This window comes from Podarcis pityusensis, assembly GCF_964106645.2.
Source record: "Podarcis pityusensis genome assembly, chromosome: 10".
NCBI classification, from domain to species: domain Eukaryota; kingdom Metazoa; phylum Chordata; class Lepidosauria; order Squamata; family Lacertidae; genus Podarcis; species Podarcis pityusensis.
This window is the reverse complement of record NC_138035.1, coordinates 46,834,106-46,858,618: the sequence shown is the minus strand read 5'-3', so window position 1 is coordinate 46,858,618 and position 24,513 is coordinate 46,834,106. Positions and strand designations below refer to the sequence as shown.

The window sequence follows — 24,513 nt, the reverse complement described above, 5'->3', positions numbered from 1 at the left end:
CAAGCGAGAAACAAACACATGCCACAAAATCTGATCCCAATAAAACTCTTTAGACAGGGTTTATTACTGAGCCATGCCTATTTGTAATTCAATCAGCCGTGGAAGGGGGGATTTCATATACAAGCTGAGGGAGTCCTCAAAAGGTTCCACTTGGGGATGAGCAGCCAAGATCTTCAGGAGGAGCTGTTCACATCCTGGGTGAAATCAGGTTCTGTCATTGAGGCCAAATGGGTAAAGCCTGAGGACCCATCTGGAGAAGTGCCTGAAATGGGGCAAGAAGACAACTGGAGTAAAGGTCTCCTTGAGATGAAGGCCCTCTTCTCAAGGAGACCTCTGGGGAGTCAGCTGAGGTGGGAGTGTGGTTCCAGCAGCTCCTACTCAAAAGCCCAAGTGCTGGGCTGGAAGAGCTGCTAGCACCATGTCTATGTACCAGTTCTGTGCCCTGTCTGCTACTGGACTGCCTGCCTATGACAAACCTGGCCAGGGACTGCTGTGACCTTGCCTCTCCCCTCACCGTTGCTGTGAATTCTGCTTGTCTGGACACTGGAAGGGCCCTGGACATTGCTCCAGTTGCTTCCCTGTTGGTGCTGCTGCTTGCAAGTCTTCTGTTTATTCATGAGTCCAGTGAGGATAGGACAAAAGAACCAGAATCTTTCTCTTAGAAACAGAAAAATGCAATAAATTCTTCTGATGTGTGCATATGCACAGGGAAGATTTCACAACCCAGACAAAAGTTCATTGTGGATTTTCAAAATGTTAATGCGCTCATTATAATAATAAAGGAGTAATGTGATAAAAAGAAGCAAAGTGAAATTCCTTGAGATAGAAAGTCCCCAGGACAAGAGTTCAGAGAGATCAAAGACCAGAGTTCAAAGACTTCTGCTGAGCTTATTGTTTGTATTCAGCGCTGAAGCTATGCGCAACACCCCGCAGAAAACCTTTGGTTTAAATAATGAAAAAGTAGCTGCTTGTAGTTTGTTAGAAATGTTAGTCACAGATTCTGAAGCAAAACTTAAGAATTCTTGCTTTTATCATCAGAAAAGATCAGTATGTATTTTAAAGTGTGTATGTCATGTATTTCATGACTGGCATTTTAAATATTTAAGTATGTTGACCACTTGCAATCAAATACCTTTAACTTCAAGAAATTGTAGTATCAAAGCTTTAAAACCAGCAGTCTGACAGCTGTATGAACACAAAGAGACTAATTTTCTTAGGAGAGTTTTTCTGTTGCAATTGTTATTTAGGATTTTCTGTGAACAATAGAAGACACAGATTTAGTATGCTTAATCAGTCTTAGTCATTTCCAACACAGCCTTTTTTGTTTGTTTGTTTGTTTGTTTGTTTGTTTAAAGGAATACTTTGATCACATTTAGGAAAAAATGCTTCTCTGTATGATAGCTCATTTGGTAGAGCATGAGACTCTTAACTTCAGTCATGGGTTCAAGCCATGGGTACAAAAGATTCCTGCACTGCAGGGAGTTGGAGTAGATTACCTTTTTGGTCCCTTCCAACTCTACAGTTCTAAGATACTAAGATACTATTCATGAAAGGGAACCTTGCAGCCTGAGTTCTGTCAGTTGCTTCCTCTGTCTTTTATAAGCCACATCCTCACATCATGCTTTCCTCTATATAGTATGGAATCACAGAATCATAGAATTGTAGACTTGGAAGGGACTTCAAGGGTCATCCCTGCCAACCTCCTGCAATCTCAAAAAAACATCCCTGACAGATCTCTACTTAAAAACTTTCAAAGAAGGAGCGTCCTCCACCTCTCATGGGAGTCTATTCCACTGTCAAACATCTCTACTGTCAGAAAGTTCTTCCTGATGTTTAGTCGGAATCTCCTTTCTTGTAATTCAAATCCATTGGTTCAGGTTCTAGCCTCCAGAACAGGAGAAAACAAGCTTACTCTATCCTCCATGTAGCAGCCCTTTATATATTTGAAGCTGACTATCATATCTCCTCTTGGTCTCCTCTTTACCAGGCTAAACAAACCAAATTCACAATTCCAACTGTCTTGCAAATGCTTTATGCAATCCTTAACGAAATATATAACAGCTTGCAGACTTGTGCTGTGAACAGAGCATTTCTGACTCTATACAAGTTTCCACTTCTGCACTTTGACAGTATGACATTGCCATCTCATATTATCAGGCACAGTCACATTTGTATAAGTGAACACCATGCAAACATAACCAAGTTGTTGGGTGATATGCATTGCATTCAGTATAAGACACTGAGATATGAAAGCAAGGAGCTAAATGGCACCTTAAACCTAGGTTATGGGCGCAACAATGGAATGTCTAGGTGTGCTTTTTCATAACAAAGCTGAAAATGAATGAACTGCAGCTAAAAGATTACGTTCATTTTTCACATGGTCTAGTCCTTCCCCTGCCCACCCCCCTAATATTATTAAGAGGGTTTCTTCTCTAGTTTTCAGAGAGTAGCTGGAAGTGGGGAGGCAGAAAAAGGTCCTCCTTTCCTTCCACTCTGCAGTTTTAATCTGAAATCTTAGGCACAGTACTGCACCCAGAGCTCAGAAATTGCTCACGCTAATGAAATTCCCTGTCGCAAAATGGGAGTTTTGAGCACTGACTGTGTTGTGTTGTACATATAAGTTTAATATTTAATGTGTATTGTTAGTTCAGCAACTATTGTGTGGGTGCTTATATTTATTATATTACTCATTAGGATCTTAATATTATCAACAAGTATGAATAAAATCATATTTATTATTAACATAAAAATGAGCTCACACATTTATATACCATGTAAACATTTTAGTTGGTCTGTCTGGGCTAGGCAGCCCTAGTCTTCCACTGGGGCCTAAACCTGTTGCCAACAGCCCCACATCCAACCCTCCTCATACTCGGAGGACAAGTCCTCAGCATCACCTTGATTTCTTCAAAGCTCACAGGTGACAAATGATGAAAAGTGTGCAGAGGAGACATGCCCAATGAAGAAAAGGCCTTGTCTGCCTTTCAGCTCCCTGCTAAGGCAATGTCTTCCTAAAACTTTCAATGAAGGAAAAGTGCCAGCCAATGGGAGCTGTCCAGAGTTCTGATCTGGCCTGCCTAAGCTTCTTTGCTACAGTCTCCTAACATGCCTCTACTTACTGTGGTGTTACTGGAAGTGATTTTGTCTGCTGTGATTTAATTGGATGATACTCTGCTACTGCAGTTTGCCTAATAGGACTTGCCTGCAAAGATTCTACCGAATGAGTTTTCCCAAAAGGAACTCTGGCTCTGCTCCTCATTGCAGAACAGGATATGGAAGAAAGAGAAAAAGGGAAGACTTGAGCCTGAGGCTTGAACAGACTCATTCCTGTAACACTAACCTATGGATTAGCATGACACCTGAACAGGGCTACTATTTGAAGACAGCAGTTAAAGAATGCTGCTGTTCTACATTCTGCCTGAAGGTATAACATGTTCTAAATATTATGACAACTTGGGGGAAAGGTGTATATGTAGAATAAAGAAGTTGCTATGTGCCCAATGCATAAGATTTAGCTCTAGTTGCCTTCAATATGCTTTATAATCTTTTTCATGTCCAAGGAAAATGGCTGTATAATTCCCCTGTTCCACCCTTTTTATGGCAGTTTTGGCCCACACCTATTTTATCAGAGAACAGCAAAAGCCCTTCATAGGTCAACATAGATGATTTTATGCTATGTATAGACTCTTGAACCAATATTCTCTGCTTGCAATCAATAGGTTTATATCCATGCATGAAATTAGAATGAGTTGATTCAGAATAAACTGACAGACATTCTATGATTTTACACAGAACTATGAAAATGAATTTCATTTTCTAAAAGGCACAATTTCATATGGCCACATATACTTCTGACACTAATTAGAATGTCTCAATTTCAATCCACATCATCGTTTGGGTGCAGCACAGAAGACAGTTAGCCGGGCAGAGAGCTAGTTTTTACAGATCCAGCTTCAAAAATGAAAACATGGGGAAAGAAAATGCTACATCTGCATTTACATCAAAACCAAAGCCCTGGACAATTTCAGACAATGTTGGTCTGTTGGAGAAGGACCACAGCTCAATAGTAGAGCATCTGTTTACTTGAAGAACGTCTCAGGTTCAATTTGTGGCTTCAGGTAGGGTACTGTGTCTGAAATTCTGGAGAGCCACTGACAAACAGTGTAGACAGTAATGAGTAGATATCCCAAAGATCTGACTTGGTATAAGGCAGCCTCCTAGATTCCTGTCTAGTGTAGCAGCTCATTTACTAACATTGCAATAATATTGTACTTCTTGGTCAAAATGAGTATATGGTAACCTTCAGCAATAACAAGCTGGTTCAACTTTCACTTGGTACTTCAGTTTGATCTTTCTTACAAATTTAATAAAGCTTAGCATTTTATACCTAGACTATTTATTTGCTCACTGCAACACATTTATTTTGCATGGCACCTTTCAGCACAAAGTTAGTGCACAACCACATTATAGACATTATTCTGGTCCTCTCTTGTTTTACAGGATTTTGAATACACCAAATTTTGAAAAACACCAGTATGGGAGAAAGAGAGCTTAACCCCTTTCTCCTCAGTCCATTTCTCAAATTTAAATCCACTCCTGCAAGTTGCTCTGCTTCCCATGGGGAAAACATGCAGGGACCTAGCAAAAAGCAGCTGGGTGGGGGTTAAAGAGAAAAATGGCCCAAGAAAAAAACATTAAGCACCTCACCAAGCTGTGCAAAGTGCACTGCTGCTATGAGGAATATTCTGTGGCCACAGCGAGCTTTTTCTTGGGAACACTGGGAGATACTCAATACATTATTCACTGTATGCATACTTTGCGTTTTCAGATGGGAAAGAAAATCCAGCAATATCAAATCTTCAGTAAACTTGGAGACTCAGCCACCTGTATTTTGTCAGTCACAGATCAGCAGTAAACAACTGTGCACTCCAGCCACCTTAGCAATAGGAGGGATAGCAGCTTTTGTTTACATGATCACCTATCCCAAAATGAAAGGAAAGTGAGTCAAGAGCCCTTCACAGTTTTACCATCAGCTGTTGACTCGCTTCCACCATTGACTTGTTCCTTGCACAATCTGTGAACAAATCAGAAATGGAATCAAGTGGTCTTTACCCCAGCAAAACAAATAATTTAAGCAACCGCTAGGTTGTAATATCAAATCCCATTCTCCACAAGGAAGAAACCACCAACTGCACAAGTTGTGGCTGACAAAACATTTATTGTTCTTCATCAGCACTTGTAGCATTCTTAAGCAAATAGTTTGAAATGGTAAATATTTCATCTACTCTTTTTGCTGTTCTATCATTTTCCCAAGACATCTGGGTTAAGTATCTATGATGTTTTATCATTATCAAGCAGACCAAAAACTATTACTAAGTAATTTTATCAGCTGAAACAACCTACACACCATCCCACCTTCCCTTCGTCTTCCAAATATAAATGCAACAATCCACCTACTCAGGGCTTTTTTTTCCTTTTTCATACAGAACTCACCAGAACTGAGTTCCAGCACCTCTCAGGTGGGTGCCATTGCCATTATAATAGAACAAGGGAGGCTTCATGTTGAGTTCTGGCACCTCTCTTTCTAGAAAGATAGCCCAACACCTCACCTTTTAGGAGAATCATCTTCTCAAACATATTTCAATGCACTGAGCACCTTCTTGGACACACCGAACATTGCTGGGTGGGGGAAATGGAGAAAAGAGATGACCGCATCCTTTACTCTGAAGTATGTTCTTTTTAAACAAATCTGCTGCCATAAGAGAAAGAACAACATTTATCCCTGAAATTAATAACTCTTCTAGTATATTGTTCAAATTCCCAGAAATCAAGGCAAACATAATTAAGGTAATTCAGACATATTGCTTATAAAGAATCAGCGATCGCCTCTGTGGCATTAATCATTGTTGTGACCTGCCTATTTGGGATTTTTATACCTTGATCTCATGGAAAGAACTCAACAGGCTAAGATGCTTAAGGCAGTTTATGTGAGATGGTTTATGAGCACATATTGGGTATACAGAAAGATGTAATGGGCATGAGCATGCCAACCACGCGCAAAAAGCTGTGGGATCCAGAAAGGATATTTAAAAATTAATCATTAATTTTTTTAATTGGAGTCAAATAAGCCCATCATTTCTAGCAAAGTCAAATGGGTGCTACTACCCCTGCTTTACTCATTTTCAAGATGATATGAAAACAAATATGCTGCTACCATCTGTTTAACCCCAAGTAAAGTCCAGGGGTGGAATCCAACTAAATCATATTCAGGCTAGACACAATTGAAAACCAAGTTACTCAAGTCCATTGATTTCAGTGATTCAGGGGGAAAGTGTTTTCAGCTCACATGGAAGCAGGTTTGAACACACACACACACACATCAATACAATGCTAACAGATCAGAAACAAAGAGCCATGCACTGAAACCTCACTTTTATTTATTTTCAGTTTTCTGAAAGTCTAAGTGCACATCTTAGCATTCTTCAGTTGTGAGCCATCATTAATAAGGGAAACATTGAGCAATAGTGTGGGGGTAGCTGGTGCCTTTTGCCACTTGACCCTGTTTCTCACTCCATGTGTCCATGTGTTTGAGATGTATTATTGCAAACTTGTATTATACATTAAATCTGCACATAATGATAGTAAAATTACTTGCAGCCCATAAGCTCATTGTGTGTTTCTGATGTGATGCAATCCTGATTGTTAAACTCTATTTATCTACCTCTACTATAGTAAGTTTTCATCTTTTACAGATATTCTTTTTATTTCATTGATGAATTGCTTCCCATAAAGTATTCCAAAGCGATTTAACAATAAAAGCATCAACAATAAAAATATATAAAAGTAAGAATTTTCTATGACCTATCCATCACTTGAGTTAAATAATACTGTCTTTGAATTAACACAGGCAATGAGCTTTTATTGATATTGTCTTTAGAGGAAACATAAAAAGGTCAATATAACATTATTTAAATTTTGTATTGAAAATATGAGGTCTTTCTCTTGCAACTTGAAAAAGAGACAGCAATCAAAACTCAGGCATACTGTTTATTGACTAGTTGAGGAATCAGAATAATTAAACCTACAAATGTAATTAAGTATGTACATTAAGGAAGTAGGATTGCAGCCTGGCATATTGGCAAATAGCAAGGAGGAATGCCAATATCACCATTTTCAGATAGAGATTGTTAACAGCAGCAATAACCAACAAGAATGAACAACAGTGTGCTCAAGACAGTTGATCAGTGGTTCCATGCAAGCCTTACTAGGAGGTGAAGATAATTTAATATTATTGTGTCCTGATAAGTTACAGAAATAATAGGAAAGACCAATAGTTCCTGAGGAACTTGTACTTAAGCCACACAACATTAACAGGCAAGTTGACCCAAACTTTTCTCATACAAAAGCCAAGTTCACTTAAGTAAAATAATTTGTCTTGAGTAAACATGTTTAGAATTTGGCTGCACATATTTGGTTAAATAATTTCCACAAGAAGGTATTTACTGTACTGAAATAAATTAGTTTACATGTAGTAGAAACCAAACACAACAAATCTGAAGAGATTCGTGAACTTAATATGTGCACCCAAATAAGAAACCCAAGGCCCAGGGAATTCAATAGATCTTATCTTCTAATAAGTGTGTTTCTAGGATTGCGCGCTTAATCTGTTGTTTTCAGTGCAATCCTATGCATGTTTACTCAAAAGTCTCCTTGTATTCAACAGTGTTTACTGCCAGGTACCTGGAAGTGATCCCCATTGAATTCAGTGGAACATATTTTTAAGTAGACATGTATAGGATTGAACCGTTCAATTAATAGCCACTCCACTTATATTATCAAGTAGTTGAACTACAGCAGTCCTCTGTAACAAGCTATTTTCTTTCTTTCTTTCTTTTTACCATGGCAAGAGTTTCTCTAAAACCACCTACATATCTGATGAGCCAACATTAAATACTAATTATAAACTGTATAACTGATTAATGAAAGAAAACCAATTTTCCAAACCAAGACATTCCTGACAAGTTCATTAGCACTTTTGCAAGTCTACTGCTATTGAACATGGTAGTAGTAATTTTATGTTTCACAAAGCTTTCATATATCAATTGTATAACCTACACGCCTTCATTTGCTTCCAGGCACAATAAGCTAAGGTGTTACTATCTCTCTCACCAACACTTCCCAAAGTGGCAATACTGTTTTTAAACAGAAATTGTGCAAACATTTATAATAATGAGATTAAAACAGCAACAGCATGAAAGACAATGTGTTATACGGTGGAATGTGTAAGGGCAACTGTTTTTGAAATTCCACTAATAAGGTTTAATAGCATTTTAAAGTTATGTAGCAAAAAATGCAGGATTTTGTCTCAAGTTTAAGAAATACAACTAATAAGTATAACATTATCAATCAACAAAACCCTCCAGTGAATCTATACTCCCATTTAGCAATAACAATATTCATTTTATAAATGTCAACATAATCTTTGGTTCCGAAGCTGTCAGACAATTTAACACAGGGGGGTGAAAAAAAAAACCCTTCATCATCTTTCAGAGAGAACATGCTAGGATGCCAACACGGCAACAATGTGAATAACATCACCTTTAGTTCAGGTCCAGAATTTTCTTATCAGCAGCTTTTCCTAATATACAGCACAGAGTGACACGGGCAATACTTCTGCCGACCAATTAACAGGAATGCAAACCAATAATATCCTATAATAACTTTAGCACTTTGCCTGAAAACAAATTATCTCCTTTCGAGCAATGAAATCATCCAAAAATCACAAAGCAGCATCATGGTGTAATGTGAGAGCGGCGGGGGGCATCCAAGCCTTTTAGCTATACGTGTGTGTGTGTGTGTGTGTGTGTGTGTGTTATACAGAGAGTTCTTCTTTGTTGTCTGCCAATAAATTACAAAAAGAGGCAGTCATATTTGAAACTAAAACCATTAGGCTGTGTGGTACGGAATGCTGCAATACAGGCACGGAAGGAACAATAAGAAAAACACAATACCTTTAGTAAGTCTCCTCAGAATTTGACAACGGCATTTAAAAGAGACAGCTATCATTCTTGCTTACTGCCTTCCGTGGCAAAGTATACTCAAGGCTCTGCTTTGGTGGCTGCAGCAGAAGCATATGAATTCCTCACGCGCATACCAGAAGAAAGATAGTCCCAGCGGGGAGTGACAAAGCTTAATTCTTCTTGGCTGATGCAGAGATCAGCTCCATGTCATCTAGCAAAGCTGTGTCATTCAGTACTAGTACTACTACCGCCACTGCTTGCAGCACCAGATCAATGGCTTAAAAAGAAGAAGAAGCAATATTTCTCTTAACAGCTGCAAAGCATCAAATAGTGTAAGATCCCAGCAAAGATAACGGAACGCAGCTAGGTTACCAGCCTCCCAGAGTCCTGTACTGTGCTAGTGAGCTTCAGTTTCTGTTCCAGGCAAAGGACCATGCATTTCAGCACAATCAGGGGATTTTCCCTCCTCCCGCTCTCGCTCCCCCTCCTCAAATCCTTCAGATATTTTAACTCTCTCCCAGCATTGCTCGCTGAACGGGAAAATGCATAATCATCAGCATCTTTTATTACAAATGGCAAAATTTTAAATAGCCGCGGGTTCCCCACCCCAATTTAAAAATGATTTCGGTGTGAAAGGATGCCCTGCTGAGAATGAGGGGGAGGGAGGAAGAGAGAGAGAGAGAGAGAGAGAGAGAGAGAGAGAGAGAGAGAGACCCACAAGCCATACAGCAGCAGGAGGACAGGCAGTTTTCCAAGTAGGTACAATCGTGAAGCATAATGATGCTACACAGACAACACACTGTGAGTCAGGATGCCTCTGGAAGGCGAATGAAACATAAGCTCTCACTAGGTGGACACATTTATCCTTAGCCTTTCATAAATAATCCACCATAATCTTACCAAATACAACACATGGCTCTATATTACTCAATTTATCAAAGTATTTTACAGCCTCTTATCAAAGCTAAGCAAATTAACTTGCCCATTTACACTTCATTCACAAAATAATGAGGTGGAACGGTGGTAATGACAGCTTTTCTACAGACCAACCTAACACTCTTCTTGTGGTTAAAAAAAAAGTCTAGAAAGATCTGGATATAAAACTTCAAAGACTGACTTGAGATCTCCTTTATCATGTTTGGGGGATTGCTTGGGTACAGTAATGCTTTTTAGCCTTCTTATCTATTTTTTTTAAACAAGATGGGGAAATTTAAAAGACTCTAGGTCATGGCGGATTGCTATTTAAAATGTGTATTATTATGGATAAACCTCACACCCTTAAATGGTCAAACATGGAAGGAAAGAGACAATCCCAACTAAAGAAATATTGGTTTTCTTTTGAAATAGGTTTGGACTTTGAAGAATTTCTAGGGGCAAAGTAGATCAATAGTGGGAGATCACCACCAAATAACTCCAGTCTACAAGTTGTCGAAATTTGGCGGAGCATCAGAATAGCCAAGGCAGCTTTTTCAGATTATCTCAGAGATAGTGATGATTGAGGAATTCAGTCTTAACTTGTTCCCATTCAAACAGATCTGAACTGCACCTCCCAGAGCAATGAGTAAATTGGAACAGAGCTACCCTTTGATTTCCCACCTGCTTTGTGATGCGGTTCCCAACTCTCAATAATGTACCAAACAGTATTTACAAATGCTTATAGTTGGACTAAATGTGTACTGGTGCTTATATTAGGACAAAATGTTTACTTTGAGATAAAATGTGTTAAAAATATGTATTCAAATACAAGAAAATTTGTATTTTATTTTATTTTTTTAAATTGATGGAGAAATAGGACAGAATAAAGGTATGAATGAGTACATACAATGAGCACACACAAGAATAGATTGACCCATCCATCCCTGTTCAGAGAAGATAGAGCTCAGCTGTTTAGGACTTTCCAGCTAAAGCACAACTCAATGGGGAGCTAGTGCAGATGTTGGAGCACAAATGCAGTGGTTCCCACTGACACTTCTACACTGTTTGTCAACATCTGGAATCCATGAACGTCCTGCAAGGGTACTGTGAAATTTTATTAACTCAGGTCCTTTACCCTATGTAATTACTTATTACCAGCTTTTACACACATACTCTCTCTCTACTTTGAGTAAAGGGGCTTGGGATTCCATGGAATGACGTTGCATTTCTTTTCTCAATGAAAAAAATGATTAAAAACAACAGTTCTGAACAAACTTCAATAACATGCATTTTAGCAGTTAAGCTTTTGAGGGTATGAAGACGTGCCTGACAATTGTCAGAAACAGATGAAAAAGAAAGGGGTGTTGCCTTTTCATATTGCATTATGCTTGGAACGACTCCTCATCCTACATCTGGTCCAACAATGGCTATAGGATGTGGGTGGCGCTGTGGTCTAAACCACTGAGCCTCTTGGGCTTGCCAATCAGAAGTTTGGCGGTTCAAATCCACACAACAGGGTAAGCTCCTTTGCTCTGTCCCAGCTCCTGCCTAGCTAGCAGTTTGAAAGCATGTCAGTGCAAGTAGATAAATAGGTACCTCTGTGGCGGGAAGGTAAACGGTGTTTCTGTGCGCTCTGGTTTCCGTCACAGTGTTCCATTGCGCCAGAAGCGATTTAGTTATGCTGGCCACATAACCCGGAAAGCTGTCTGTGGACAAACGCCAGCTCCCTCAGCCTGAACGCTAGATGAGCGTCGCAACCCCATAGTCGCCTTTGACTGGACTTAATTGTCCAGGGGTCCTTTACCTTTACCATAGGAGCATCAAATTTGCAAAGTCTACTCTAAGCAGCAAAAGCAGCAATGACAACCTAAGTATGCCCCCCCTGCTAAACATTTCTGCAGTCCACAGTACCTGTCACCCACCATTATTTAAGTCTTCTTTTGAACCCTTCTGCTTCAGGTCAGCTACATTCATTTTCCAGTCCCATTTAAATGATGTCCATTGATTTCAATTGAGTATATCTACTGTTGAATATCACTGTACATATTAGATTTAATCAGTGCCTATCCCTCTATATTGCAGTTGACCTTGAGGTTTCAAAGAATTTTAATCAAACTAGGTTAAACTTCTTGAGTATATCAATGCATTCAATGCCACTCATTAATTATTGCCGATCCGATAGCAAGATGTCTTTCGCCTATGTTTCAGATCTTGTTGATTCCATTTTTGTTTGCAAGTATGGAAGCTTTGCCCATCTAATCTCTGCACAAATAGGTGGTGTGTATCCAAAAGCAGGTGATGCACTACAAAGGACAGTTTGTAGAAAGGTTAATGCAAGCCCATGTAACGTCAACCATTCCAAATATCTGATTCTTTGAAAGTTCTAAATACCTTCTACGCTATTTGGTGCAAAAAGCTACTTGTAAGAGTCCTGTTGTTGTTGTTGAAATTGGGTGCCATATGATTATACTTGCTTTACTGAAGTCTTCAATTCAGAACGTAATATTCATACTAAATATCATTCAATTTTTTCACCTAAGTGAAATGTTTTTTTGAAAGGAGATACAGAGTACATTTACTAATATGTCATTTTGCTAAGTGTTCATTTTGCTAAGTACTCAGAACAGCAGTCAACAGCACAGCTTCCTCCTCTTGTGGTTGGAATAATATTGTTTCTGGGATAACAATTTTATTTTTAAAATATGCAAAGGGATTTGTACATAGTTGAGGGTTAACTGCCTGTAAACTGTTGAGTTTTGCCAAGAGCTGTGGAAATAACAGTGTTAGCAGCAGGGGGTACCTGAAGAACAGTTAAACTGTCATCGTTTACAACTGGTCAAACCAGGGTTAGTTCTGTGGGTGCAGTTTCTGTCAATCTATATACAGGGGCTTAATAATAATAATAATAATAATAATAATAATAATAATAATAGATTTGATTCAATCCTAGTTATAGGCCAATGAAGGGGACAGACTTCCACCCAAATGGGAATAGGAGGTCCTTGGATAGTGAGAACAAAAAGACCAAGTTCTGGTCAACGGATAAGAGTTCCTGAGAGAGTAAAGAGTGTATGGTGGTCTACAGAAGAAAGAGCAGTAACATGGGCATGGAGGCACACAGAGAGGCTGAGCTGACCCCACTGCCTGTAGCAGAGGAAGGTCTGTGGGGAAGAGCATGTGCCTCCGAAGGCAGCCTTCAAGAGAAGTTCTACAGCCAAGTGTAAGAGGCATGGCTGAGAACCTGAGGCAACATCAGTTGGTGGACCAGAAGGAAGACTGCAGTAGTCTTTAAACAGACCCGATTAAAGACTGCAAGTAGACCTCTCAGTTTTGTTGATACGTAACTATTACCTGGGGAGGAGTGATATAAGATTTGAAGGGGGGAAACTGACATCTATCCTTGCAAAGTAACAGGAACCCAGTATTGCATTTGCTGTATCATTTAGAGTGAGAGTAACCACAGAGTGGAAATGATTTTTATTTACAACAACTGCAGCAAAGTGAAGTAACCCAAGTGGTTTATTAGGTAAGCATACATACAAATTCCTGTCAACCTAGCAGTTCGAAAGCACATCAAAATGCAAGTAGATAAATAAGTACCACTCCGGTGGGAAGGTAAACGGCGTTTCCGTGCGCTGCTCTGGTTCGCCAGAAGCGGCTTAGTCATGCTGGCCACATGACCCAGAAGCTGTACGCCGGCTCCCTTGGCCAATAAAGCGAGATGAGCAACCCCAGAGTCGTCCGCGACTGGACCTAATGGTCAGGGGTACCTTTACCTTACATAAAAATATCACCATCAGTTTATCCTGATAACTATTCTGCTTTGTTTTCATATTTGGATATCTGATCTGTTCTATGCTTAGCTACAGCTACTAGTAAGTAAACTGATGAAGAAAATAAATGGTATTGGTAATAAAGGGGTTAGGAAAAAGAAGAAATAGGTCACAGCTAAGGGGGGAAAACTAATGTGTGAGGCACCTCTCCATAATACTATATAATAAAGTAATAGAAGGGTTCTCATAGCTCTTACTACTACTCCTAGTTTCATCATATTTTGGCTTTCCCCATGGCTTTACTTATGTTAGAGGGCAATAATTTACAGTATTGCTTCTCTTGATTTTTTGTTTTAAAGGATCTAGTTCGGGCAAGCAGTAAATCATATTTAGCTGATGCTTAAGTATGCTCCTTAAGTACTTTCCTTCATGTGGATATTTTTCTTTACTCAGGTCTTTTATGACAGTTACTACATATTTGTTGTTTAACTCATCTAATAAATTCCCACTTCTTCACATTTTGCTGAGCTGCATCATCATTCAAATGTCATGGTGGTTTAAATGTATTATCCAGGAAAAAGTTCAGAGTGCCTGAGAAGCTGTTCACATAAAACTAAACCTGCACATAATACTATTGCACGTAATTGCAATTACTTCCTCTAGCATACTAAAAAAAAATTCAGTACTTCTCAGCTTCCCATAACGTAGAAAAAATATGTTGCTTCCTGAAGGATGCGAGTTGACTCTTTATCCTATATGCATTGACAACATTTAGGAAAAGGTAAAGGGACCCCTGGGTTGCTATTGGATATGACAGCAGCTGGCTCAACTACTATGCTTGAGCCACTTGGCTTGTCTCCAGCCAGTGAAGTGCTCCCTTCCTCCAGAGAGGTGCCTGAGGATAGTGAGCCTGCTTCCTGCAAAAAAGACATGGCAATGGCACCAGAAGACCAAGCCTACTTGTAGGAGTGCCTACTCGCTTCCCCAGTTCTGTGGTTTGAGAAGTTGGCTATGTAAATGGCTGTGCCCACCTTGCTCTTCAAAGTGGGAGCCAAGGGGGCATGTCAAGTATTGGGGAAATGACTTAGCTTATAACTAGCTATGTATCCTGGAGTTCTGCTGTGATTTCTGAATGATGTAACCTGATCCATGTTCAGACACTGTGGTGAATCCTGGAATAATGCTTTTAATAATGATGACCCAGTTGAGAGTGTGAGTACCAAGTTCACAAGTGGGAGTCAGGATAATGCCAGGATCATAAACATGTGGGAGATTAGCAGCCAAACCTAACAAATGCAAATTCTTACTAGTTAGCATGAGAAGAGGCTAAGTCCACAGAGCTGTATTGCCGATAGAAGGGCATTGCTTATAGGAACAGAGCAGAGCATCCTTCTCCGTGAAAGTTTTAATTTCAAGAAGAAATCAAAGTACAGGAAACTGAAAATGAACACAGGAAACTTAAAATGAACCCCTCTTTGGTCCACCTAGCTCAGTACATTGATTGGCAGCAGCTCCCTGAAGTTTAAAGCAGAAAGCGCTCCTAAGCCAATCTGGAAATTCCAGGGATTGAACCCGGAATCTTCTGCATGCAACTCTACCACTGAGCTACAGCCCTTCCCCAAGGGCAGCACGCACAATTCAGTTGTGCTTTTCCTCCACTGCTTTGTTACAAGCCATGTGAAGATGCTCTAAATTACGAGTTATGTAAGGAGAATCAAATCACATTTTGTTTCATAGCTTATTTATAAGCCCTAGGGAGAATATCAAGGTTTGATGAGTTAAGAGATCTGTTTTAGTGAGAGTGTTTTAATATAGTGTCGTGTGTGTACCTTCATATAACATTGTTACTACTGTAAACTGCCATTGGCTGCTTGTTTTATAGGGACATTGAATGTTATTAGCTGCAAAATATTTTTAAACCATCTTTGCTAAAAATTAAATAACCTTTTAAAAATAGATTTTGCTACAGAACAGGAGACAAAGTGAACTACTGTTATGAAGCAATGTTCCTGGCTCTAAACGTGAGCTTGCTACTGCACACCTCTGCTCAAGCATTGGTTAAACACTGCCTGGAAAGCACCACTTATGCTAAAAAATTGTGGGATGGTACCCTTTAAAGGTGGTATAGTTTCTCACCCACCATGTGTTAGAAGTAGAACAGTAGCTGTCAACCTTTTCAGTTGACTCACCTTTTATTTTAACAACAAAAGTGCACCTGTATTATGTCTACATTTCTCCTGCTGCTCTCTTCTCTAAAAGGCTAAAAAAGAAAATGGCGGTGGTCATGGCACTGGTGTACCCTACTTCTCGATATGACCACTTCTAGGTTCTCATCCTCCCACTAAAAAACAATACGTTAGCACAGTGCTTTTACAACTTCCTGCCTTTTCATCATGACTTGTTTGCCCAAGGCATGCTCCTGTTGGAGTCTGTGCTCTCTGCAAAAGATTTTGGGACCATATTCTAGGGCAGAGGTAACCAACAAGGTGCTTTGTAGATGATGTGGCATGTGGAACATCCATCATTGCTGACCATTGGCTCTAGGGTTTGGAGCTGATGGGAAATCTAGTCCAACGGCATGTGGAAGATACTTTGTTGGCTACCCCTATTCTAGGGTGTTTACACAGTTCCCCCAGAATGCTGACCATGCCTGCTGAGCCTCACCATTGGAGCTAAGCTTATAGCTATCCAGAACAGGGATGCAGTTGAGTACAGTCCTCCAGCCATCTGGCCATGCCTCCTTCCCATACATACCTTATCTCTAGGCCACACCTACTCAAAAGCCCTGCTTTGCACCCTTCTTGAGTATATTGGCTGACTAGAATGTGTCCTTGAATTCTGACAATGCTTCTTTGTTTCCCAGAGAGAGGATAAAGAAGGATGTTCAAATGTGTGCAGAAAGAAATCTACCATACAAAGGTGAAATCAACATTTATTTTATTTTTCCTTTGCACCACTGGCATGTGGCCCCAGGAAGGTTGCTTAGGAAGGAATGCAGACCTTGGTATGAAAAAGACTCTCCACCTAGATCAAGATCTAGGGCATACCTGCTGCTCCTCCACAAACTGAACTTAGGTAGTCTTGCAGGGAGGAATCTGTGAAGGTTAACAAGGTCCTGCACTAACTGATGAACCCCTGCTAAGCTACAAAGAAACCCTGGTGGTTCCCCGGGACATATCTTTGAAAGCCACTGTGTTAGGACAATAAAGGGCTTCCATTTAGTAGCTTTTATGTGTGATGGAAAAGATACTCACAGCTACAAAGAACTGAATTTGAATAGGCATAAAACTTCTACATAAAGCATAAAATGTGCAGTACTGATGCATATACTGTTCCACATTGTTTCAGCAGGGTCTGCATGGTCCCACTCAAATACATACTATATTATTTCACAAAATTTATACACTGATTGCAAAAAGGACTCAAAGTGGTTTACAAATAGAGCTTATAGAGCAGCAATGCTAGGTGGCACATACTCAGTGTTTTAGAAAAGTCTCATAGTAATAATTTGCTAACATTTTCAGCTGTTGCCTCCCTGGTTTAGCTTCCTGAAGCCCCCTTAAGAGGCATAAAAGGCAGACTTTCAGAATACTACTGAGAATTCTTCTAAGTATCTTCTGTCAGCGAGATTCATAAAGGACTTGCGGCGTTTGAAAATACTGTATAATGAAATAAGGCACAACCAGGCTAGTTTTTCACCAGTGTTGAAAAGCTCAACAACAGAGCGAAAATACAACTGAAAGCAAAAGCATCATGTGCCAACACATTTCAAAGGCAAAAATAAAAGGAACTGCAACACTAAAAAATAAAATAAATGAGCCAGACAGGCAAAACTACTGTTAGTTTCTGCTAGCAACATGCATGTAATTAAAAGCTGTGGGGTTTAATGTAATCTCAAAGTAAGCGATCTCTGTGTAATCTTAAAAGCAGGGAATCTGTCTATCCCAAAAAAAACAGCTTCCATTTGCTACTGCATATGGTTAAAGATATGTAATTCCATTCAGGCTTTGTACTTTCCCGATTAGTCATAGTGATGATCTTCCTGCTGTCAGGGTTTGACAATTAAAAAGCATTGACTGCAACCTCTTATTTGCAGGAAAGCAAATGGGGAAAGAACTGCTATGAGCAGGACTATGGGGCAGTCAGTAAAATTAAATTGGGGGATTAAAGATGGGGAGGGGTCATACCCCAGTGGCAGACCATGAAGGCTGTTGGGCCAGTGTTAGCACCGGGCATCTTTGGCTCCTCCCAGCTGCTCGATCTGGCCACCGTTGTTCTGGAGCATTGTGAGAGAAATTACAAGGTGGCTAGACGCAACTGTCCAGAGCATCTCTTGGAGCAATGCGGGAAGCACGTTCGCAACCCGCAGCGTCCACAACCCACAGCGCCGCGTCTGTGCATGCGTCGCGATTCAGTGCTTCTGCACATGCACAAAGCACAATTTAGCACTTCTGCTCATGCACAAGCACCGAAACCCGGAAGTAACCCATTCCGGTACTTTCGGGTTTGGCATGGTGCGCAACCCGAAATCGCGCAACCCGAAGTGTCTGTAACCCAAGGTATGACTGTAATAGAAATAGCCCCCCAAGACCCACTGAGATAGGAGGACGCCCATGAGAAGACTTAGCCCAAGATCCCCTTCAAACCTAGAGTCAGCTGCGCAAAAGGCCCCAGGTTTAATCTATGACATTGCCTATTAAAAGGACTGGGAAAGATTCCGGAAAGGACAGCCAAACTGAGTAAAGACTACTGGACTAGGTGGGGCTACACACTGTTTCAGTGCTCCCTGGTGAAATATGCCCTATCTGTGTTGCCCTTCTTCCAGGCTTTTGCAGACACACCTGTTTACACAGACATTCCTTTGCTCTCTCAACCTGGGTTTCCTCTTTCCATTGTTGTATTGTTTTAATGAGATTGCAATTATTATTTTTTGCTTATTTTAATTATGCAAGTTTATGTTTTAACATTGTAACCTATCTTTAATCAGGTTTTGCACACTAGTAGAAATTCATGTGTATATATATATATATATATATATATATATATATATATGAACATCTAAGTTACTGATGTTACTTGGGACATAAGGGACAAATCTGCAACAGGAAGCTGCATAATAAGAAAACGCAGAAGTATATCTGTAACATTAAAGTAAAAAAGCAGTCTGTGCTTTTAAAATGCTAATTATGAGAAGAGAAGATTCACTGAAAGGAGAAGCCATTTCACTGATACAATATTAATCTCTGTGTGCAAACGGCAAGACAATATTCAATTTCCTTTGTTGAAAGTTAACCTAAGTACAGGAATTGCAATTGCCAGGTGAGGCATGGATGTGATTTGTGCAGCAGCAACCCAGCTACAAATTACAGATGCTTCAGGTTACAGACTCCACTAACCCAGAAATAGTACCTCAGGTTAAGAACTTTGCTTCAGGATGAGAACGGAAATCATGCAGCAGCAGCAGCGCAGCAGCAGCAGCAGGAGGCCCTATGAGCTAAAGTGGTACCTCAGGTTAAGAACAGTTTCAGGTTAAGAACGGACCTCCAGAACGAATTAAGTTCTTAACCTGAGGTACCACTGTACTGTACAGTACTGTACACTGTACTGTACAGTATTCCTTAAGTGAAGAAGAACCAATGAAGGGTATGAGGAATGAAATTATATACCTTTTATCAGCGGATATTAGGGAAATAAAACAAAAATACTTGGACTCGGGCCTGAAGAGTTGACAGCAGACTCTGGTACAAATAGGTTTTGTTCTTTAAAAAGACCTAGTGGCATGACGTAAAAGGTCAATATGATACACATCCTTCTATAGGTCTATCTTATTAAAATCATTGGAAGAAATCCAGATTTTTACTTCCAAGCTCATAAATCTCAGTGACTTAAAAGGAATTTATAAGCTTGTAAGTAGCTTCAGAATAGTGCCCTTTGCTGTGCACAATTAAATTAGCTTTGGATTTTCAGTTCATCACCTGCAGTTCCCACTTCACCTGCATGGCAATTTAAATGGACAAAATGAGTATTAAAGTCTCTATGCACTAGTGATAAGATGACTGTTCATTTGAAAGTTAACTTTTTAAAAATAAATAAATCATGAATTGGACTCATTTTAGGAATGAAGCAGAAAATGGCTAGCCTAATGAGCAGCCCCTAGGCATGGATGTTAAAACCTCAGAGCCTTTTTCAGGCACAGAAGACAAGAGTCAGCAGGACTGACTCCTACAGACAGCGCCCTGGTTTGCACATTAGCAATAAGCCATAGTAAAGGTAAAGGGACCCCTGACCATTAGGCCCAGTCGTGGCCGACTCTGGGGTTGCGGCGCTCATCTCGCTTTATTGGCTGAGGGAGCCGGCGTACAGCTTCCGGGTCATGTGGCCAGCATGACTAAGCCACTTCTGGTGAACCAGAGCAGCGCACAGAAATGCCGTTTACCTTCCCGCCGGAGCAGTACCTATTTATCTACTTGCACTTTGACGTGCTTTTGAACTGCTAGGCTGGCAGGAGCAGGGACCGAACAACGGGAGCTCACCCCGTCGCGGCAATTCGAACCGCCGACCTTCTGATCGGCAAGCCCTAGGCTCAGTGGTTTAGACCACAGCGCCACCTGCGTCCCAACAATAAGCCATACTTAGACATAAACTGTTGCTTCTTGTGAAATAGTAGTGCTTTGGTGCATGCAGCTCAAACACTCCTGCTTCACCCCGCTTGCCTGGCCTAGTGTCACATGTGAACCAATGCCCATGGGTTGCTTCCATCCAAGCAAACTGCATGTAGAAGCCAAGGTTTGTTTTTGACTTACTGCTCATGGTTTGTTTGGGAGAAACAAACAAGTACTGGGTTGCATAGAATGCTAAGCTAAGCATCACTGTTTGTTTCTTTGGGAGGCAGGCAGAGAAGGGAAGGGCCAGAGTGACTGAGCAGTTTGTACCAGCAAGGCACTCATTTGTGGCAAGTCATGGCTTATTTATGACCATGGATAACCATCAGCCATGAATGAGGCCAGTATTAAGCCTCTGGATTGGCTGGGCCTCCAGCAACTGATCTGAGGAACCATGGCTTGCAGGACATACACAACCATTTAAAATGTTCCATTCCACTTTCTACTATAATATGTCTCACATTAAAACAGATTTCCATTTCCTCTCCTTTCCCTTAGGCCACAAAAACTGCTCCAGAAGGTTCCCCAACCTTCTGAAGGACCTAGTGAGGGTGTCTGGGCAGCTTGAGAGGAGTGGGTAGTTTCACTGTGCAGGTGGAAGTTTTCTGCCTGAGCAGAATGGAAGTATTGGATACAACCCAACGTTAAGATAACAGCAACAAACAACAACTAACAAAAAGAAATTAAATAATATGGATAAACATTAGCAGCCAGAGAGAAAAGCCAGGTGCAGATTCCATTTGAAAGGCACATTCATTCTCTCTCTTCTCTCTCTCTCTCTCTCTCTCTCTCTCTCTCTCACACACACACACACACACACACATTTTCACCAAAGAAGATTTAGAGAATAGGACTTTCTAATCTTAAATAAATAAAAATGACCCAAAAGGATGTTAGGATAGAATCAATGCAACAACTGAGGCTCCAAACAAAAGAACCGCTGAATTTGCAAAGTACATCTCCTCAAAGAAGTGATAGCTTAACCTTACACCAATCACTTCCAACACTGGTCACTAATAATTCAGCAAGATCTCACTTCTATTCATCACTTCTATTTAATGGCTTCTCTAATAAAGCTTTAAAATCCACCAGAGCTAAAGCTACTTAATAGCCACATTTGGTTATAACACTGGCCATTAACAATGGTTAGTCAAATTAGTTTGTGTACAAACTGCATGCTAATGCATGCAGCTCAAACACTCCCACTCTGTTCTTGCCTTCCTCCCAGTCGGGAAACAAACCATGAAGCAACCCACTTAGCATTACACCCCATGGAGTAAGCAAAATACAATCATATACATACAATCAAAACTCTATGGTTTGTTTTCCCTTTGAGAGTTGAGCAGGAGTGCTCAGGCTGTGCGCACTAGCAAGCAAACAAATTTGACTAACCATAGGCAACAGCCAGAATTATATCCAAACATGGCCATATAATTCTTTGCTTCTTCTCACAGGTAGCATAAAATATGTCCAGGCAAACATGGTTTTATGGGGAATATTATTAATAAATGCACCAACGGCAAGCAGATATAAAAATGAAGCAAATATTAAGAAAAACAACAACTTAAAGCCTGCTTATCATAATAAATGTCTATCATAACCCCAGGACATTAAAGGACCCATCAAAACCCGACAGTCATGAAATCTATCTATAAAAGACAATTTCCAACTACATCATGTTATTTCTTATGGGCAAATCACTGCTTTAATTACCTTTCCCCAAAAATAATTAAAAGCTCACTCACTGATTTCATATAGCAGCACATTAGAGCTGTATGACCATTTCATGCAAGTTGCCATGGAGCTGAGGAACAACACTGTAACATGCGTGAGGCTGAGGTCATAGAACTGTAAAGTTGGAAGGGACCCTAAGGATCATCTAGTCCAACCCCCTGCGATAAAGGAATCAAAAGTGAGGATGTCATTGAACCCAAGTTGGGATGCAAAGAACCACATCACCATTTCTGTATGCTGTATGTATGTTTATTTTGATTTGTGTTTGTCAAACAACATTGCTCCATACCACGTGACAAACGGCTGTTGAAACAGATAGAAGCTTCAATGGTGATTTGAGGTTTAATCCTGACAAGACAGAAATACTGTTTTGGGGGGACAGGAGACGGGCGGGTGTGGAGGACTCCCCGGTCCTGAATGGGGTAACTGTGCCCCTGAAGGACCAGGTGCGCAGACTGGGAGTCATTCTGGAATCAAAGCTGTCCATGGGGGCGCAGGTCAATTCTGTGTCCAGGGCAGCTGTTTACCAGCTCCATCTGGTACGCAGGCTGAGACCCTACCTGCCCGCAGATTGTCTCGCCAGAGTGGTGCATGCTCTAGTTATCTCTCACTTGGACTACTGCAATGCGCTCTATGTGGGGCTACCTTTGAAGGTGACCTGGAAACTACAACTAATCCAGAATGCAGCAGCTAGTTTGGTGACTGGGAGCGACCGCTGAGACCATATAACACCGGTCTTGAAAGACCTACACTGACTCCCAGTACGTCTCTGAGCACAATTCAAAGTGTTGGTGCTGACCTTTAAAGCCCTAAACGGCCTCGGTCCAGTATACCTGAAGGAGCGTCTCCATCTCCATCGTTCTGCCCGGACACTGAGATCCAGTGCTGAGGGCCTTCTGGCAGTTCCCTCGCTGTGAGAAGCAAAGTTACAGGGAACCAGGCAGAGGGCCTTCTCGGTAGTGGCACCCGCCCTGTGGAACGCCCTCCTACCAGATGTCAAAGAGAAAAATAACTACTAAACTTTTAGAAGACATCTGAAGGCAGCCCTGTTTAGGGAAGCTTTTAATGTTTAATAGGTTATTGTATTTTAGTGTTTTGTTGGAAGCCGCCCAGAGTGGCTGGGGAAACCCAGCCAGATGGGCAGGGTATAAATAATAAATTATTATTATTATAATATTATTATTATTTGTGAAATGAGAGAGGGCTCCACTGCAAAATCCAACTGGGCACACTCAGGACCTTGGACACACCTAAAGCAGCATTGTCCACGCCTCCATATACCTATGTTTGTGTACAGATGAATATATTTTAAACACAAAGTTAGCAAGGAATCTATCAATTTAAATCATTAGTTGATGTCACAACCTTTATGAAATGTAATTCTCTCCTCTAAAAAAAGTCACGCGGTGCATACTTTAATGTCATGCCAGCTGTTGTATCTCTAGAATGAACATATAAAGCTGGAAGTATAAAACCGGTCATCTTCTATGAAGATCAAATCTTCCTCTACGAGGATGTTTGAGAAAACCTGCATACACATAATTGATCAAAAGGGAGTCACAAAAGGATGAAATATTTTGCAGAAGCATATGCTAATTCACTGCACCAAGCTCTAAGACCCACTGCTTTCAGCAAAGTACCATAAAACTGTTGAAATGAAAGAGATGCTCTTGGGTTGCTGTTTGCTCAAAGCAGAAATGCAGAACAGCATGTTATACACAGGGGGGCTGGGAGAAGAAGAGCAGGAAGTTCTTGAACAGGAAATTAGGCATTTAATTGCTGTAAACCTGAATGCATCTTGAACTTTCAAAGGGCGAGATTTCCCCTCCTCTTTCTATTGCACATTTCCTCAGCTGTATTTTAATGGAGGGTGTGCTATTGGTGGATAAAAATGGGAACAGGCACAAACCACAAACACCCTGCCCTATCTTTGCACCAGCTCCTCCATTCATCAAACAGATTGTCATCTTGCTACTACAGATTAGAATCAATGTCCTGCCTCTTCGTTATTACCATTATTTCTCTTTCTTCAAAAGTATCCTTTGCTAGAATATATTCTGCCCAATCATCTTTTATTAGAGCACATTTTTTAAAAAAGAGGCTTTGAGTGTATTCCGGTTCATGTTCATACACGATGCACCTGGATGTCATTTCGGTCAGGATGCAGAAACATAATAGCGTCGCTGAGGACATGAGACAATAGCCCCATCTATCCATCAATGGGGAAGCGGGGGAAACAAAGAATTTATTTTCAGCTTATTTCACACATAAGGACATCTAAATAGAGACTGAAAACAGCATTTTCTGTAATGCATGAAAATGAGATGCACTTCCATCGGAAGGCATTAAAGATTCACCCTCAATTTGGCAAGAACATTGGCTCAAGATGCTTATTTCAATAGAGTTGTT

The 24,513-nt window shown here is 40.5% G+C and overlaps 1 protein-coding gene across 18 annotated transcripts in view; it reads right to left on the bottom strand.

The window, feature by feature from the left end:
* The window catches only part of GRIP1 (glutamate receptor interacting protein 1), a 332,684-nt gene that overhangs the window by 132,612 nt on the left and 175,559 nt on the right, over window positions 1–24,513 (bottom strand). Inside the window, exon 1 of one of the 18 annotated variants that reach the window (XM_081022293.1) lies at window positions 9,012–9,488. The exons of 15 other annotated variants lie outside the window; for them this stretch is intronic. In XM_081022293.1, coding sequence (XP_080878419.1) covers window positions 9,012–9,066 — 55 coding nt within the window. In that variant the 5' untranslated portion in view covers window positions 9,067–9,488. Of the gene's footprint in view, window positions 1–9,011; window positions 9,489–24,513 lie in introns of those variants that run through there. 2 more of the 18 variants (XM_081022295.1, XM_081022297.1) reach the window with 2 other exon arrangements.